The sequence below is a fragment of the Drosophila virilis genome, chromosome 5 (genome assembly GCF_030788295.1).
Source record: "Drosophila virilis strain 15010-1051.87 chromosome 5, Dvir_AGI_RSII-ME, whole genome shotgun sequence".
Classification (NCBI taxonomy): domain Eukaryota; kingdom Metazoa; phylum Arthropoda; class Insecta; order Diptera; family Drosophilidae; genus Drosophila; species Drosophila virilis.
Window position 1 is genome coordinate 10,638,025 of NC_091547.1, and position 18,498 is coordinate 10,656,522.

Genomic DNA, 18,498 nt, shown 5'->3' on the forward strand with positions numbered 1-18,498 from the left:
TTTGGCGCTCTATCGCTCATTCCGAAAGCTATGGCAAAAAGCTAAAATGCCCGAAATATAAGATCCCTAAAGCTTGACTAGGCCTCTTGATTGGCATAGAATGTTCACCAAAAGACTTTCAGTTGCGAGCGGACCTCTGCACGGAGTGGAACAAAATTGAAAAACTAAAAAGAGTACAGTCCGCGGAAAACATTCAATTAATAGAAATATATATACATATATACATATGTATATATATATTTATATATAATCTAATTTTCTCATATATATAACCTATATATATTTTTGCCTGTATATATATGCGCACAAAGTATATGTATTAGTGTACGCGAAAGAAATAAGATTTTCAACTAAAAATAGTGCCTTTATTTTCAAAAAAAAAAAAAAAAATCAAATTATAATTTCTAATAACGACAACGCTAATAAACGACGATTTTTTTGCTAACTTTTCAATCAAATCAATATATTAATAATAATATCATTTCAAACACATACACGCACGCATGTTTGAGTTAAGAGTTTAAAGATAATTGTTAAATACAATAATTAATCGCAACGGCCAGGCCAAAGTAATTGATTAGTACCGTATTGAAGGAAATCGAAAGATGACTTTCACGCGATTAAAAACTCTGACATTGCTCGTGTGTACATTACTGGCACTGAGTTTTCCCGGATATGTGAATTGCGCTAACAAGAAAGGATCGCAGCCAGCGGCGGCGCCGCTTGAGCCAGAGGCCGTCATCGAGGAGGTCAATGCCAAGCAGTTGGAGAAGCTGTTGGCCGACAAGGATTACGTTGCCGTCTTCTGGTGTAAGTACACACACACCCACACACACACACACACACACACACAGCAATGCCTGCCCAATATTGTTGTAGTTGCCTAGTAATGGGCGGGGAGATTTGAGATCCGGGCGCTGCGTTAGCGTTCGATTTAATCTTCTTGAACGCACGATGGCCGTGCGACTCGAAATAGTAACAGAAGCCATATTATATAAATTTTCTCTAGTGAAAATTCTAAAAATTCGCATACAAGTGAAAATATGTGAAAAATTTCGTTGTACGAAATGTCTTGAGATTTTCATTCGGTTTAGTTTTTTTTTTCCTTTTCTATTTTTTTTTTTTTTTTTTTTTTTGTTGCTAGTAGTCTCTGTTCGTCTTTTTTTTTCTTTGCTTTTTTTTTTGTTTCTATTTTTCCCCCCCAGTGGTATCTTTGCGTTCTGTTTATGAGCAGCAATCGCTTTGGCTGTGAGAAATTGCCGTCTCCGTGCGTTGTTGTTCTTCTTATTTTAGTGCTTTCTGCAATATGTATCTCTCTGTGTGTGTCGCCAGAGTAGTTTATCTTGCCTCTTCTCTAGATTTGGCGCAAACAGTTTGGCAGTGAAGGGATGCCACGAAAATATTGCCCAGTAAATAAGCTAGCCAATGCCAAGACCCCTCCAGCTATATAGATCGTTGCTTTTTTTTTTGGCTATATTAAAAAATGCTCTAAATTTATTGCAAAGTTTACATTAAATATGGAGAAAGCCTTTTTGGCCATTAAAAGATTTATTGAATAATTTTTTAGCTTATAAAAATTGAGCGCTAAATTCGCATAAACAAATCGCCGCATGCCTATTATTTATTCGCTTAAAAATAGCTGCCCAAATCATGTTAAATACGTTTTCCAAACGTTAATCACCTTCGGACTGTGGATATTGTTACGCTCAAGGGAAATTTTTCATATGCCTCGCATATTTATATGTATTTAGAATCGAATAAGCAAAAAATTGTCTATCAATGTCGCAAGTTAATTAAAAATCAACTTGAAATTATTTTACATTTAGCTAAATGCATTAGTTAATGTACGAAAATAAATTTTTGTTTAGCATTGACTATTCCGCCATGCTTGTGAATATTCCAAAATGTTGTGCTTGTTGACACTGAAATTTTGAATGCAAATAAATCAAGTAAAAGTAAAAAGTATATAAATTTTAGATGAGCCTGCACGAAGAATAGCCTACGCAAATGGCAGCACATTGAAATTGGCAATGCAATTGGCCATAAAAATTTGCAGTCAACAAAATTTGTTTATTATTTCAAGTAAATGCTATTAATGTTATTGCAATGCGTTGTGAAAATATTGCTAACAGATAAAATATATGTATATCCATGCAAAATTGTAAGGAAAACCAGCAACAACAACAAGAAACTAAATCAATTTAAATCAAATCATATATTGCGTATACGTAATATGGGCGCAGCATCTGTTCCATGTATTTGACGCGCATAAAAAACTATAAAATCGAACAACAGACTGCCGGACGCTAAAGTGTTTTTTTCCGATTCGCCAAAACATATATAAACTAAACAAATGAAGTTCAAGTATTTATGCAAATAAATAGATTAAACTAGCGCAAACCGCTTTTAACTGCCGCAAATTAGAAATAAAATTTACTTTTAAATAGGGCAAAAACCCAAAAAAAAACACATATGATATTATACATTTGTGAATAGATGCACTGTTGCACATCTTATAAATCGTATAATGTAGGGGCGTGCAACCACCCAAAAAACACACACACGCGTGGATAGAGCTTGTTGTGTGGTGCAATTCATTTCCCTAATAGTGGCTGCATCAATTTTTATGAATTAATTTAGCAATATGCGGTTGGCAGTTGTGCACACACATTAATAGCTAACCATATATATAACATATGCAACATATATACCAAATATATCTATATATATATAAATATCCGCCATGTAAACCACATACAATATAGAAGCCAATGCAGAATCTCTGCTGCTGCTGTCATTTCATTCACTAGCCTGGGCGTTGGGTGCCCAGAATGCCATTTGCGGTTCTTGCTCTCTATATATGATGGTTAGCTGGGCGGAAGGGCGGTGGGAGGGGGTTCGGGTGGCGGATGGCGGTGGGGTAGTTTGCATTACCGATGATGCATCCTGTACCGCCATGAATAATCGCCGCGGCATTTGGCGTCACACGCGACAGTTGCTAGTCGTCAATTCATGTTGGTATCTTTATAAGATTTCTGAGAAATCTTTGACAAAAATAATCGCATTGTGTATTATGATCAAAAATTTGTTTAATTGCTTACAGATGCGCGTAGCTGTGTGACCTGTGATAAGGTTTTAGCGGAGCTCGAAAAAATCGACGATGACACCGATTCATTTGGTGTGGACTTTGTGAAAATTAACGACAAACGACTAGCCAAACAATATGGCATCAAGACCTTCCCGGCGCTCACCTATTTCAGGTAAATGCAAATGCAACAACAACAGCAAAACAAAAACAATATCACAATTCAAGCGAATGACTCGATATACAAAAACATTAGGGAAAAGGAGCCCATCATCTATGATGGTGATCTCATGGATGAGGAGGGCGTGCTCGATTTTCTAACCTCGCTCGAGGCCATGGATCTGCCCGATCGCATCGAGGAGGTAAACGCCAAGATATTGCTAAAGATTATCGAGGATACCGATTTTGTTGCCGTGCTATTCTGTGAGTACAAATTGTTCTTTGTTTTATAGCTCTCTTTACTCTCTCTCTCTCTCTGTCTCTCTCGCTCTACTATCTTAATTATTATTATCTATAATTTTATTTACACTTATTGGTTGAATATTTTAAAGCAGTTGCAGTTTTTAGCGTTAAAAGCAATTTAATTGAATTGAATTAAAGTACAAATCCAGTTAAGCTCTCTTGTGACTAAAATTCATACAGCTTAGGTACAAAACTTGAATACAATTTTACCTAGCTATGTACATTAATATATATATATATATATATATATATATATATATATATATATATATTTAAATATAGCATCACAAATATATATATATTTCTGTTTAGATATCTATTTACTAAACTGTACCATCTTGTTACTAACCCAAGTACGGCGGCATATTAACTCTATATAAGATTATATATATCATCTGCCTATATACATAACGGCTGGGCGATTATCGATAATCGTTGCCCCAGACATTTCTAAGCATATATTTACATAAGCCAATATATATGTATGCGTTGTATCTATTCAAACGACAACAGGTCCTGATCATGAAACATGCCCACCCAGGGTAATGGGTAAGTTTGTGCATATGTTAATTACGGGTTGTCCTTGACTTGTGAGTCCCTATCCAAATTGTCTAGTTAAATCAATTAAAAGCACACTTAAACTCGATTAAACACAACTTTTCCAATTCATCGTAATTTTCCTCTAAAACGATTTTCTTCCCACAAACAGTATACTACACATACATATGCACAAAAGCCTCAGCAATGCCGTAACGTAACGTAACGCCCCTATATCAACTTATGTAAATATTTATAACATTTTCGTCCTGTATATATATGTATATATACCTATATAACTGTTGCCCGCCTCTAAAAGCCTGTTTAAACTAAATGTTATACTTACAATGTCCTCGGAGCGAAACGAGCAAAGCTCGGGAATTTTGGAAATTAATTCTTTGGAATCAGCCAGCTTTGGGTAAATTTTTGATTTATATAACCATAAATATATTCAAGAAGAATTTATTTATTTTATTTTAAAAAGATTATGACCTTTTTTTTTGTAAGGCAGCAAAGATTTGTATACACAATGGCTTTATATATGTAAATAAATTGAAGTTTTAAGTTAAAATATATTTTAAGCTTAATGTACTTAAGCTAAATGTGAACTTAATGATAAATGCAAGGTTTTTAATTAGATAGTACATTATTTATTAATGCCTAGTTTAGATATATATATATATATATAAATAGGTTAATATTATTTTTAAGCAGCCTTGTGGACCCTAAAGTCTTAAGGTTAAGCGGCAAAAGTCTTGCAAAATTAACAGTCTCATGAATTAAACAACTTTTTTTTTTTAGAATATTAATTGCGAATGTGAGTTTACAGATGTGGCAGAATTAGTTAAAATTCTTTAAATAGTATTGCACAAGTAAAGGGAATCAAACATATAAGATGTGTTAAATTGATATATTTATTGCTAACTGATATATCTCTATATAGTTGTTTGATTTCATATATTAGCCATTAGCCATTACAAATAGCAACACATTTCCCACGCAGTTGTATTAGTTATTAGATTCGAACAATGACATCACAATGAGTAATTAGATTCAAACAACGAGATCAATAAAATTTTTATTGATCTCTTGATTGTAAGCTGATCTATATTTATCATTTATTATATATGGTATACTAGACGTATGTTGCTTGCCATTTAGAAATTCTATAGATAGTAGCGCACGCTGAAGTATTAGTCGAAGGAAAAGGTTTAATGAGATGTGCTCAACTAAGTTTTTATCGTTTATTTATTGCTATCAGTCTTTATTATTTATACTTTCTGTATATTCGGCGTATATAGCTTGCGAATCGGTTCTTAAAAAATAGTTCTAAATATATGTATCTATAGAATAGATAGTATCACATTTCCCAAACACAGTTGTATTAGCAAAAGGATGACATTTGCATTGATCTAATTATCGCTAACTGATCTATCTTCATTATTTTTTGATTCTATAAACAACATGCATATTAATTATATGGACATGCGATAGATAATGACAATGTAACTGGCAAACAAATTGGCCGAACGCGCACAGACAAAAAAAAGAAAGAAAGAAAAAAAGCCAAATATTACGTATACGTATAAAAATAAGACTCCAACAACAAGAAGAACTAGAAGAAGAAGCAGCAGCAACAGCATTTACACATGCATGTCTGGGCTCAGCGCCAGACCATGTTTGTGGCCCGGCGGGGCCGCAGCCAGCCCTAACTCGAGTGTTATAGAATAAAAACACATCAAATGAAATGGCAACAAACACAGCGAGATAAATCAAAAATTTCGTAAAACAAACTCATGTCCGTCAATCTGTCCAGCAGTCAGATCTCGAGAATAAATAATATTTGTGATATAATTGTTGTAAATATCAGAAGAGATCAGTTTCCTATATAGACATGCTTGCACATAGCTGGAAATAAATTGGCCGCGGTTGATGGAACAAAGGAAATGAACAATTTCATAGAAAACATAAACGTATTAGCTTTTTGAAGAGTGGGTGGGGCACAGAGGAGAGGGGGGCGGGGTTGGGGCGCGCAACAAGGGCGGCCGCAACAACAAATTGTTGCCGTTTGTTTTTGTTCCTTTTTTTTGCTCTGCCTTTTTTTTTGTGGTTTATTTTTTTTGTATTTTTCAACACATCAGAAGCCACCTACAATTTTTGGTCTATAAATAGAAACTCAAGCAGTTGGTTGGCCAACAAAATGATTTTTCGCTGCTGTTATTTTTGCTCAATTTTCAAACAACTAACTGTATACGCGCGTGCATATATAGCCCCACACACACACGCACATCTCCATCTGTATGTGTGTGTGCGTGCGCGTTGTCTGTATGTACACATCAATAGTACATGTATTTTTATAAAGCGCAGACAGCGCACAAAGGTCTTCGCATAGATGATCAGCATGTAGGTGAGACAAGAACAACATATTTTTTTCTGCCTTCTTCTGTTCTGCATCCATTGTTCTGCCTTTTGTCGAAATTTTCTAAGCGCATCGACAAACGCACATGAGTTTGGCTCTTGCTTTCTTCTTTCATAGTTGATATTTATTGTAATACCCTTTAAGCAAAATTTACACAAGCAATATTTTTTTATGGAGCGGATTTTAAGAAATATATAATTAAGTTTTACACGTTAGGTTACTATAAAAAAATATATTTCAATTTATTATTTTCACTTAACGGCTACTTTTGTTGAGTACATTCAGATTTGCTTCCCGAATAAGAACTGATTTATCTAACTGTTGCGGTCGCTTAGCAAACTTCGCTTTGAGAGAGTTTGAGTCAAAATTGAGTGAAGTTTGAGCTGCGTCAGCAATTATGCGTGGGATAGTACTCTGATGGGAACATTGACAGTGGCGTGATATTTAGGGTGAATTGTTTATGTCTACCAAAGGGGGACAGTTTGATCTTGACCAATGTCGATGTTATCACCAGGCTCTTTGTTTACAATATTAGAAATGTTTATAGTTGTGCTTATGCTTATGTGCTAAGTTATGTTAAAGGGTGGGTGCGACTATGGATATGTCACTCCCCCAACCATTAGAAAAGTGCCTGTCCTCAGGTGTTTAAGTTTGGATATAGTGTAACATTTTCTTCTTTTAGAATTGGTATATCTCCTATTATTGTAGGTGTTTCTTCTACTTTGGGTTTTTTATATTTTATAATTAATTTCTTAGGTATGCTTTTGAACTTATATGTCAAATACAGTGTTAAACTTATTAATATGATTACAAATATGGTTATTGTAATTATCTGGAATACATTGTTAAATTTTGTATGTGCATTTATAATTTGTTTCGTTTGTACAAACGAAAGTGGTTCTAATTTTATAACATCATTGCTTACGTAAATGCTTTGAGTATAATCTAACATATTGTTTGAAATTGAAATTTCATTAATTTGCAATGAACAATTAAAGATTTTTATTATATTGTTTCCTTCTATTGTTATTTCGTTATTTATACAATTATGGTTTAATATAGTTTTTGGTAAATTCCAAGTTAAAATTATATTTGGTTCTATGTAGTTGATTTGAAAATTTTGCAAAATTTTAGTATAACTACATTCTGATGTTATTTGGTTTAAAATTCCTGTTAAACATTCATTATTAATTAATTTTTTTGTTTCTCTGCTATAAACTTTTTTATCTTGGGTAAAATATTTTTCATGAGCTATTTCTGTCAAAATATTATTATTTTCATCCGGGTATGGAATTATTTCGAATACCGGGCTTTTTATTATTTCTCGAGGAATATGGGATATTATCAGTATTTCGTTTGTATCTGATTTAAACCAAGTGGAAGTTTTTGTATTCAACAATTTCTCAGAATTAACATGCAACAAATAGTCATGTTTTAGTAATTTTGGGTTAAAAATTCCTAATCTTGTGAGCTGCATTCCCATCTCAATGTCTTCTATATATTCTGTAAAGTGTTGTAAGTTAAATATAAGGATATCTAATTTCTTTCCTTTTTGTTTCTCTTGATCTAGTTCGTTCATGATTTCTATTCCTTTGTTTATAGCTTCTATTATGTAATTTAATTCGTTAACCTGAACGCTGTTTTCTGCTAAGTTGCTTATTTTTTGTTCAATTTCTGCTTTGTCTTCTTGATCTAATGTTCCAAATAAGTATTTATATGCTGTTCCTACTATGTTAACTAAACCTCTTTTGCTGCGTTTGGCTATTTTTAAGCCGTTTATTTCTCTGTTTAATTTTTCTACTAGGTATTCGATTTGTATAAGGTTATTGAATTCTTTACTTTGTTCAATTAAATTGTTAAAAGTTTCTTCGGTTTTTGTTATATTAACCGTTAAACAGTGGAATTCGTAATCTGTCGGAATGTCTATGGTTCCTGTTTTAAATATGAGATATCCGTTATGGGCTTTGATAGGATTAATTTCAATACTCTGTGCATTTATATAGTTTACAGTTATTGATAGTAATATTATAATAATTAATTTAAGCTGGTGCTTGTATGTTTTGATCGCTGTCTGTTGTTGACCTGTAATTGTTATATTTGCTTTGATTAGTCTTCTTTTTCTTTTTGAATTTGGTTTTGTAATGTGTTATTTTCCTGCCTCTGTTAGTTTCCTCAAAATGTTTGTCGTCGATTTGTCTTAGTTCTCCTGTTTTCTTGAACGGGGTTGTCGTCTTTGATTTAACTAACGGTGAGTGTTTGTATCTAGTGTCAATTTCATAATTTGTTCGTTTTTTGTTGAGATTATTTATTAGTTTTTCTTTATTAGCTTGAGTGTCATACTCTGGTGTACCTGCATATATGAATATGTCCGCTGGTGTTCTGTTAGTCGTTTTGTGCTTTGTTTTATGATTGTACGTGTAGAGTATAGTTTCAAATTTTGTAAGTTTATTTTCGACGTCTGAGTCGCTGTTAATGATTCTTAGTTTTTCGTTAACTGTCTTATGAAATCGTTCTACGTCGGATATACCATTTTTACTAGTGGTTATATTAATATTTACTGCTTCTGATTTTAGCCATAATTGTAAAGCTGTGCACATAAAAGCTGAGTCTTTGTCTGCCTTTATTTCGATGGGTTTACCCATTTGGTTGAACACTTGTAATATAGCTCGTTTGGTTTCTAGCCAGTCTCTACTTTTTATTTCTATTAATGATGCAAATTTTGAATAGATATCAATGCAAGATAAAAATTGTTTATCTCCTACTATGTAAAAATCCATTACATATTTTTCTCGGATATTAGCGATTTCCGGAGTTATTTCGAAAGTTAATTTTGTATCTCTGTGTTCTGTTTTTGCGATGTTGCAAATCTCACATTCATTTATTAGATTTTGAATTAAATTTTGATAATCTGGGAAATAGTGGGTTTCTTTGAACCAATTGATAGTTTTTTCAATTCCTGGATGTAATAATTCTTTGTGCTTTTTTAATATTAATTCTTTGAATTCTGCATATGTTTGAAGGTCTATTAATTTTGTACTAGTTTTCATTGCCTTTGTTGAATTATTCGGACTTATTATTTCTAAGTAGGCTTCTTGAAAAATTGGAAAATCTGCTTCGTTGTGGAAGTATAGCACACTTTTCTTTGTGCATAAGTATTCTTTTATTAATTCTTTGGCATGCGTATTAGTCATGTCTTTGTACGTAATTTTTATGTTGGTTTTGTGAAAGTAATTCGTAACTTTTGTTTCGTTCTCGGTTCCTTTTTCAAATTCTATTTGTCGATTATAATAATTAAGTGGTCTTTCTGTGATTTGTAAATGGTTACTGTTGTCTTCTTGAGCACTATGTATTGTTGCTCTTGTGCTAATTGTATCTTCGCCTAAGAAGTTTTCGTTTAATTGAATTCTGGACAGAGCATCTGCCACATAATTTTCTTTTCCTGGGACGTATTTAATTTGGAAATCAAACTCATTTAGCTTGATCTTCCACCTTTGTAATTTCATGTTAGGTTCTTTCATATTATTTAACCAGACGAGTGGTCTGTGATCACTAAGGATTTGAAATTGTCGACCAAAGAGATAGGACCTAAAGTATTTAGTGGCCCAAACGATTGCTAATAATTCTTTTTCAATCGTTGAATAATTTAACTCATGCTCGTTGAGAGTTCTACTTGCATAGCATATAGGCTTATGCTCTTGCGAAAGGACGGCCCCTATTGCCATATTACTCGCGTCTGTAGTTAATGAAAATGGTTTTTCGAAGTTAGGGTATATTAAAATTGGGTCGGATGTTATGAGTACTTTTAGCTTTTCAAACGCTAGTTCGTAGTCTCTGTCTTTTATATTGATTTTTGCTCCTTTTTTTAATTTAAGTGTTAATGGTTTTACTATATTAGCGAAATTTGGTATAAATTTCCTATAGAAACCACATAATCCTAGAAATGATTTAATTTCTTTTGGGGTTTTTGGAATTGGGAATTTGACAATTGCTTGTATCTTGTTGGGATTTGGTTTTATACCCTCAGTTGTGATTATGTGACCGAGAAATTCAGTTTCTTTTCTCATAAACTCGCATTTATCCAACTGTAGTTTTAAGTTAGCTTCTCTAAGCTTCTTAAATACCTTTTGTAGCGACAAAATGTGTTCCTCCAATGAAGTGGAAAAAATAATAATGTCGTCTAAGTAGACCAGACAATCCTTAAAAATTAAATCTTCTAAGAGATTGTTCATACAACGTTGGAACGTTGCAGGTGCATTCTTAAGACCAAATGGCATGCGAGTGTACTCGTAATGGCCATGTTTAGTCGAAAATGCGGTCTTGGGTATTGAACCAGGATCCATTTGGATTTGGTGGAAGCCTTTGGCTAGATCAATGGTTGTGAAATATTGACATTTTCCAAGTTTGTCTAATATTTCATCCATGATCGGGATAGGGTATTTATCATTAATAGTTAGTTCATTGAGATTGCGGTAATCTATGACTAACCGGAACTTTTGCTTTCCAGATGCATCGTTTTTCTTTGGAACGATTATTACTGGTGAGCAGTAAGGGGATTTGGATTTACGTATGATATTTTGTTTTATCATATCGCTTATTTGTTTATTTACTTCCTCATCGTATATTTGAGGATATTTGTATGGACGCTTGTAAATTGGGTCCTCATGTTTTGTTAGAATTTTGTGTTTAATTGTACTAGTGAAAGTCAAATTGTCACCTTCATGGTACTGGATATCACGAAATTCATGTAAAACTTTTTTTATTTTTTCTTTTTCTTCTGAGTTTAGGTGCTCTAGCCTAAACTCATTGTTTTCTATTAATTCATTATTAATAGCGAAGTTAAATGGTCTGTCCTCTGTTGAGGGTGGATCAAGGCACTCTTGTGCGGTCATGTCCTCTTCGACCTCTTCGTCGTTATATCTAAAACAAAAGTTAAATTCTCCTAAGGTTACGGATCCTTGTGCATAGTCTATTTTTGCTTGACATGCCTCAAGGTATTCTCTCCCAATCAGAACATCATAATGCTCTGAGAAGTCGTGAATATAGAATTTTTGTTTGCTCGGACAAATTTTGCTTGCTCCTAATCGTATACTTTGTTTTAATTCAATAACACCATTTATGGTGTGAACCTTTAATGTTTCGTTGTAAACTGGAAAATTTAAGCGGTTTGTTTTCATTAGATTTATGGTTGAACCTGTGTCGATGACACATTTTAGAACTTCGTCATTCATAATCAATTTTATGAATGGATTTCTTCTGTTTGTTCCGAGGCTTGCTGATGAAAATTTTCGGATGTATCCATTTTCATCTGCCCACTGTTACTATCTCTTTGACGTTTAGTCGGAGGGTTTGGTGCATTCAAGCGTGAATGGGACTGATTTTGGTAGTTTAAGGGATTTTGGTATCTACCTTGACTTAATTTCTGTTGGAACTCGTGGTGAGCTTTCTGATTGTCTTCGGACTTATTATGCTGTTTATTTTGTGCGTGATAACTCTGATTCGTGTTGGAATAGCCACTTGAAATGGTGGTTGGGTTAGCATTTTGCTGATAATTTCCCATGTTCCTACGATTGTTATTTGGATTTCCCTGAACATTATTATTTTTAGGTTTTTCAGTAACACTATTTTCATATAATCCCTCTCTTTGAGCTACTTGCTTTAGTTTTTGTGTCGACGTAATGTCGTGTCTGGCTAACATCATGAAAAGCCTATCTGGTAATTTTTTTGTAATAACATCTTTGATTGTGTTATTCATAGCATTTGTATAAAGGGTTGTATTGCTAGGTATATTTTCTAGTGCTAACTTATTTAATATAACAAAAGATTTATTCTCGAGCTCCTCGATGAACTTACGGACGTTTCCTTGGTAATTCGTGTTGTATAAGCGTCGAAGGAGTTCTTCAAATGGTGTCTGCACTTTGTATTCTTCAATTAATGCGTTTCTCAGCTCCTGCCAAGTGTTGGCTGCTGTCCTTTGTGATATTCTCTGAGCATCTCCTGTGACTTGCAATTCGATGGCTCCGTATAAGATGCTATGTTGTCTAACATCTCGGGTTGGATACAGGTGTAGGATGTAATCTATCCTTTTAATGAAGGCGTTTAGTTGATCCGTTGATCCGTCAAAGCTTGGCACCTGTCTAAGTTGTGAAAGGGCCTGGTTGAGGTGTTGTTCTGATAATTCCATTGTCATCTTGGTGTAATACACTTTTTTTTGAATAGTTTTGAGTTTGTAGGTTTGAACTTTATTGTTCTTTGATTTTGCACTTTTATTTTAGGTTAAAGTTTGTGATGGATTATTGGTTAAATGTTTTTTTTTTTTTGTGTGTGTGTCTTAAAAAGACTCAGTAATAACGTATTGCAGGGATCAAACGATATGCAAAGCCAGTCGTTATTAACTGTAGTAGCTTTATTGCCCAAAGGGTCAATATTATTAAGCTACTAGTGACCCGAAGGTTCTTGTGCGGATACGTATTCGAGAAAATTTTTATTACACTCCGACAACACTTTCGGTCGCGATTGTGCGTTAGATCTGGGAATTAATTATCCTTTAGCGATCTTTAATTTTTCCCGACGTATCCTACCGGCTGCGCCAATTAAGTTTTACACGTTAGGTTACTATAAAAAAATATATTTCAATTTATTATTTTCACTTAACGGCTACTTTTGTTGAGTACATTCAGATTTGCTTCCCGAATAAGAACTGATTTATCTAACTGTTGCGGTCGCTTAGCAAACTTCGCTTTGAGAGAGTTTGAGTCAAAATTGAGTGAAGTTTGAGCTGCGTCAGCAATTATGCGTGGGATAGTACTCTGATGGGAACATTGACAGTGGCGTGATATTTAGGGTGAATTGTTTATGTCTACCAAAGGGGGACAGTTTGATCTTGACCAATGTCGATGTTATCACCAGGCTCTTTGTTTACAATATTAGAAATGTTTATAGTTGTGCTTATGCTTATGTGCTAAGTTATGTTAAAGGGTGGGTGCGACTATGGATATGTCACTATATATATATTAAGTTGTCATTTTATTTTTAATAGAAATAGAAATTGATTTGGGTAATTGCAATTTTCTTTAGTATTTTTAATTAATTAAATTAAATTTAATCGGTTTTCTTTCACACATGAATTCAGTTGAAAAACTGCCTAAAAGCACAAACAAGGGTCAACAGGGCAATAACCCAATATATTCAAACATGTCACAATGAAAATAAATAATTTAATTTACCACAACTTAAGCAATAGCAATGTTTTTTTTAAATATATTTAAATTTAAGTAAGAACATTTTCATCGAGATACACAAACCGACTCAAGCAAAACTTGTTAACTTTTTGTATGCCTGTGCAGGGTATCTTAAAGTACATATTTGTTGTCTAGTTTTTGTTTTTTTGAGTCTTTTTTTCTACAACTGCAGACAGACAGCAGTTTTAATTGCTTTTGCATACAGCAATACATCAAGATGCTGGCACACACGAGCCGGCATGGATGTCATTATGGGCAGCTCTTTAGTTGCAGCCAAATGCAAATTTACATAATAAATATATATATATATATATATATACATATATATATTTAGTTTTATATAGTGCAAATGTGTGCGCCAGCCGACTGACTTGCACTATTTTTAGTATTTGCCCAAGTCTGCGGTAAATTCATTAATGCATTTTGCATACTAAATGCAAAAGTTTACCGAGAAACCTGTCAAAACTATAAACATAAACATGTTTAGTCACTGGCGCTGCACAGTAATATATGCATAAATTCTCTCTGTGTATGTGTGTATATATGTGTGTGTGTGTCTGTGGCCTTGCCACCTTGGCCACACCCACTCACCCGGTTAAAATAGCTGCTCCATAGAAAAATATTTATCGCCTAAAATTATTGTTCACAATTTTCGCTAGAGGTCATGATTTTAATAAAAATTTTTTTGGCTTAACTTATAACAATTAAAAAGAAATTATGGACAACAAAACAAGGTTAAGACAAAGAAAAATAAAATGGACAAAAACATTTTATATCAAATTTATATTTGTATTCCAATGATGTCAGCTTAAATATAATAAATAATTTAAAAATATATATAGATTACTTAACAATAAACAAGTTTACGAATGCCATAAAATAAAAATAATTACAAGTATTTAAAATAAACTAAATTGTATGTAAGCAAAAGCTGTCAAAAACTTTCAAGACACTTGTAAAATAAATATTTGAAAATTGTGTTATAGAATATTACGTATACGCAGCGAGACCCAAAGGGAAAGCTTGCTAAAGACAAACTCATAGCAAAATTGAAAAATGTCGCCTGCGAAATAGAATTAAGAGAGAGCTTTTTTATAGTTATTTCGGAGAGGACCTAAAGAGCACAACTTTATTTATTTTCTGTTGAATGTGCCCTTTTATTTATAAGCACACTGTTCTGGTTCGATTGTTGCGCAGCATGCATTTCCGTTTGCAGGGGAACGCAGACATGCAATGCATTTAGCAACAGGTTGTATACAAAAGATACAAATTATTTTTCCTTCTTTGTGATTTTGTAAACAAACGATTTGATTCGATTGGATAATGCGATTTTCAATACCATTGCTGGCAGCCAAATGGTCCAATACGATTCCCAATTGCTCTGAGCTCACGCTATTCCAATTCTATTCTTGTCTTGCATGCACCTTAACGTGAAATCTATTTTGTAGTCTATTAACCTTAACCTTACAGCTGCGCACGAGAATGATGCGATAATTACGTTACTTATATACCAAAAAAAAAAAAAACAACAACAAAAAAAAAAAAAAGAGAAAAGCGCAGTGTGTTAAACCTCCCAAAAACAGCCCCCAACCAAAGCAATTTTAGCACGACCTTGCCAAAGAACACTAAAAATATATATGTACCATTAATTGTGCTGCAATCCAAAATGAAAATACCAAGTCTAATGTCAACCTTTGAAGGAAGTTGATTTGCAGTAAATTATATCTAATCTTTGCACATCGTTCATCAGATAAACAGCAATGCCGCAAATGCGCCAAGGCTTTGCAAGAATTGGAGAATATCGACGATGAGGCCGATCAATTGGGCATCGGTTTTGTCAAAATACACGACGAGGCATTGGCCGATGAATACAACCTAGGCAATCTGCCGGCATTGGTCTACTATCGCCATCAGACTCCGATCATCTATGAAGGTACAGCATGCCAAAACCCCTCTTCACAGTCCTCACACACGAAACACATTTAAAAACTCATACAAAAAAGACAAACACTTTATTATCGAACCGTGTCTGTGCCGCAGGTGAGCTGCAGCGTGAGGAGGATGTCTTGGAGTGGTTGGTGCAAAATAAATCGACCGGCGATGAGGACGATGTTATCGAGGATGTCACCACCAAGACGTTATCGACGCTTATAAGCAATATCGATAATTTGGTTGTGCTGTTCTGTATGTATATTCGAATCGATAATTATCGATGGCACAACCTTTCCAATCTCACATCACCTCAACAGATGATCATGGCAATGATGATTCGATGACCGTATTGGAAGAGCTAGAACAAATCGACGATGACTGCGATAAGCATGGCATACAGTTTGTGAAAATCGACGATGCCAAGGCGGCAGCCGATTACGGAATCGATTCGGTACGGGCCATCAAATAGAAAAAATAATATAAACTCAAACACAATAATGATGACTTGTAGATTCCGGCAATTGTATACTTTGAAAAAGAAATTCCAAACGTTTACGATGGCGATCTCATGGATGAGGAACAGATACTGAAATGGTTGTTGGGACAGTTGGAACGTGATGAAATCGAGGATGTCACCGATGAAATGCTCGATACAATGATTAAAGAAGGACGCGTAATTGCAGTGCTGTTCTGTAAATATGAAATATGAAATAATATTTACCTACCACACGACTAGGCGCATTTTGCTCATCTGTTGTTTTGCAGACGACAACAACGACAAGAAATCCCAAAAGGTGCTCGAAGAACTTGAGAACATTGACGACGAATGCGACGCATTGGGCATTACTTTCGTGAAAATCGATAATCCCGAGGAGGCCGTTGAATATGGCATCAATAAAGTTCCTAAACTGATATACTTTGAAAAAGGCATTCCAACTATATACGAAGGCAATCTGGAGGATGAGGAGAAGCTATTAAAATGGCTCGAAGAACAAACTAGTTCCGATCAAATTGAAGACATTACCGATGAAATGTTGGATTTGATCATTGAGAAAATGCCCCACGTTGCTGTGCTCTTCTGTAAGTGATTTCTGGGCCACAAAACCCAAAACTTCCTCCAAAAAAAAAAAAAAAAAAAAAACAAAAAATGTTCCTGACATATTTAAATCAACTGTAGATAATGTATAGATCGTCTATATAGACTATATATAAATATTATATGTTGTATTTGTAATATCGGGGTGTGTCTGAGTGTCTGGCGTTTAATCGTGCTCGATGTGCTTATAAATTAATTAATTTTAAAAGCGCTTCAACTAATCCATAAAACTAAAACGGATAATCCTAATTGATTTCAGGATCAAACACAATGTCGGGTAGTTATATATATATAATATCTAAATCGTTTCGTAGTATGAAACTAGTTGCAAGTTGAGAGCTTTTCAGTAGTCAGGGTCTTAAAAGCTTTAGAAGGCCTGTATTGCGTTTTTCCTTTTTCGATCGATAACATTACAGACCGTGAATAATCGATAACAATCTTTAACAGATGACAAAGATCAAAAGAAATCACAGAAAGTTCTCGCTGAACTGGAAAACATTGACGATGAGTGCGATCAGAACGATATCGCTTTCGTGAAAATCGATGACGATAAGGAAGCCAAAGAATGGGGTATCGATGAAATACCCTCGATTGTGCTCTTCGAACGTGGTATTCCGCACATCTACGAGGGTGATCTTATGAAAGAAGACGAGCTGCTTGGCTGGCTGGTGCATCAGAAGCGTTATTCCGAAATTCCCGAGGTTACCGACGAAATGAAGGACAAATTGGTCGAGAACACCGAGCATTTGGCGGTCATATTCTGTAAGCCAACCAAATGCTTATCGATAACATATCGTTAAACGTTAAGCCTGTTTCCAGATGACAAGGAAGACAAACAGGACATGCGCATCCTAAACGAACTGGAGAACATTGACGATGAGCTCGAAAAGGAGGGCATTGTCATTGTGCGCATCGATAATGCCGCCGAGGCCAAGGAATACGGTCTCGATCATTTGCCCGCGCTAATATACTTTGAGAACAAGATACCAGCTCTGTACGAGGGCGATCTGATGAACGAGGACGAGGTCCTTGAATGGCTGGTGGTGCAAAAGAAAACAGCGACCATTGAGGAGGTCACCGATGAGATTCTCGTTAATCTGATCAATGAGCATGAGTATGTTGTTGTATTCTTTACGGGTCCCTGCGAACCGGGCGAGTCCTGTGACCATACACTGAACGCATTGGAAAGCATCGACGATGAGCTAGACGAGGCTGGCATTATATTTGTTACCACTGAGGATACGGGCGTCGCTAAAAAATACAATGTCAAATCTTATCCACGATTGGTGTTCTTCAGAAATCGTGATCCATTGCACTTTACGGGCGATTTGGATGACGAGGACGAGGTCTTGGCTTGGATCACCGATGACGAAACCCTCGAGATTCCCGGAAAAATCGAGGAGGTCAATGTGAAAATGTTGGATAAAATTTTGGCAGAAAACGATCATGTTGTCGTGTTCTTCTGTAAGTACTTCAAATCATATTAGAAACCATAATATTCAAGTTTTCTATCGTTTTCAACAGACGCCGAGGGGGATAAGAAGGCACAGAAGATCCTCAACGAATTGGAGAACATCGACGACGAATGCGAGGAAAAAGACATCGACTTTGTAAAGACATCCGATGACGATATTGATAAGGAATACGATCTGCCCGGTTTGCCGGCGCTTGCATTTTATAGACATAAGTTTAGAACAATTTACACCGGTAAATCAACAAATATAATATC

The 18,498-nt window shown here is 34.7% G+C and overlaps 1 protein-coding gene across 19 annotated transcripts in view; it reads left to right on the forward strand.

The window, feature by feature from the left end:
• Nucleotides 1-137: 137 nt before the first annotated feature.
• Nucleotides 138-18,498, forward strand: part of hlk (hulk) — a 37,070-nt gene continuing 18,709 nt past the window's right edge. For 3 of the 19 annotated variants that reach the window (XM_070209709.1, XM_032435985.2, XM_070209710.1), the window contains exons 1-12: nucleotides 400-810; nucleotides 3,104-3,260; nucleotides 3,342-3,508; nucleotides 4,061-4,096; nucleotides 15,492-15,674; nucleotides 15,782-15,925; nucleotides 15,991-16,124; nucleotides 16,185-16,365; nucleotides 16,439-16,753; nucleotides 17,217-17,531; nucleotides 17,589-18,233; nucleotides 18,294-18,476. In XM_070209709.1, coding sequence (XP_070065810.1) covers nucleotides 606-810; nucleotides 3,104-3,260; nucleotides 3,342-3,508; nucleotides 4,061-4,096; nucleotides 15,492-15,674; nucleotides 15,782-15,925; nucleotides 15,991-16,124; nucleotides 16,185-16,365; nucleotides 16,439-16,753; nucleotides 17,217-17,531; nucleotides 17,589-18,233; nucleotides 18,294-18,476 — 2,665 coding nt within the window. In that variant the 5' untranslated portion in view covers nucleotides 400-605. Of the gene's footprint in view, nucleotides 811-3,103; nucleotides 3,261-3,341; nucleotides 3,509-4,060; nucleotides 4,097-15,491; nucleotides 15,675-15,781; nucleotides 15,926-15,990; nucleotides 16,125-16,184; nucleotides 16,366-16,438; nucleotides 16,754-17,216; nucleotides 17,532-17,588; nucleotides 18,234-18,293; nucleotides 18,477-18,498 lie in introns of all 19 variants that reach the window. The other 16 variants (XM_032435981.2, XM_032435984.2, XM_070209703.1 and 13 more) reach the window with 15 other exon arrangements.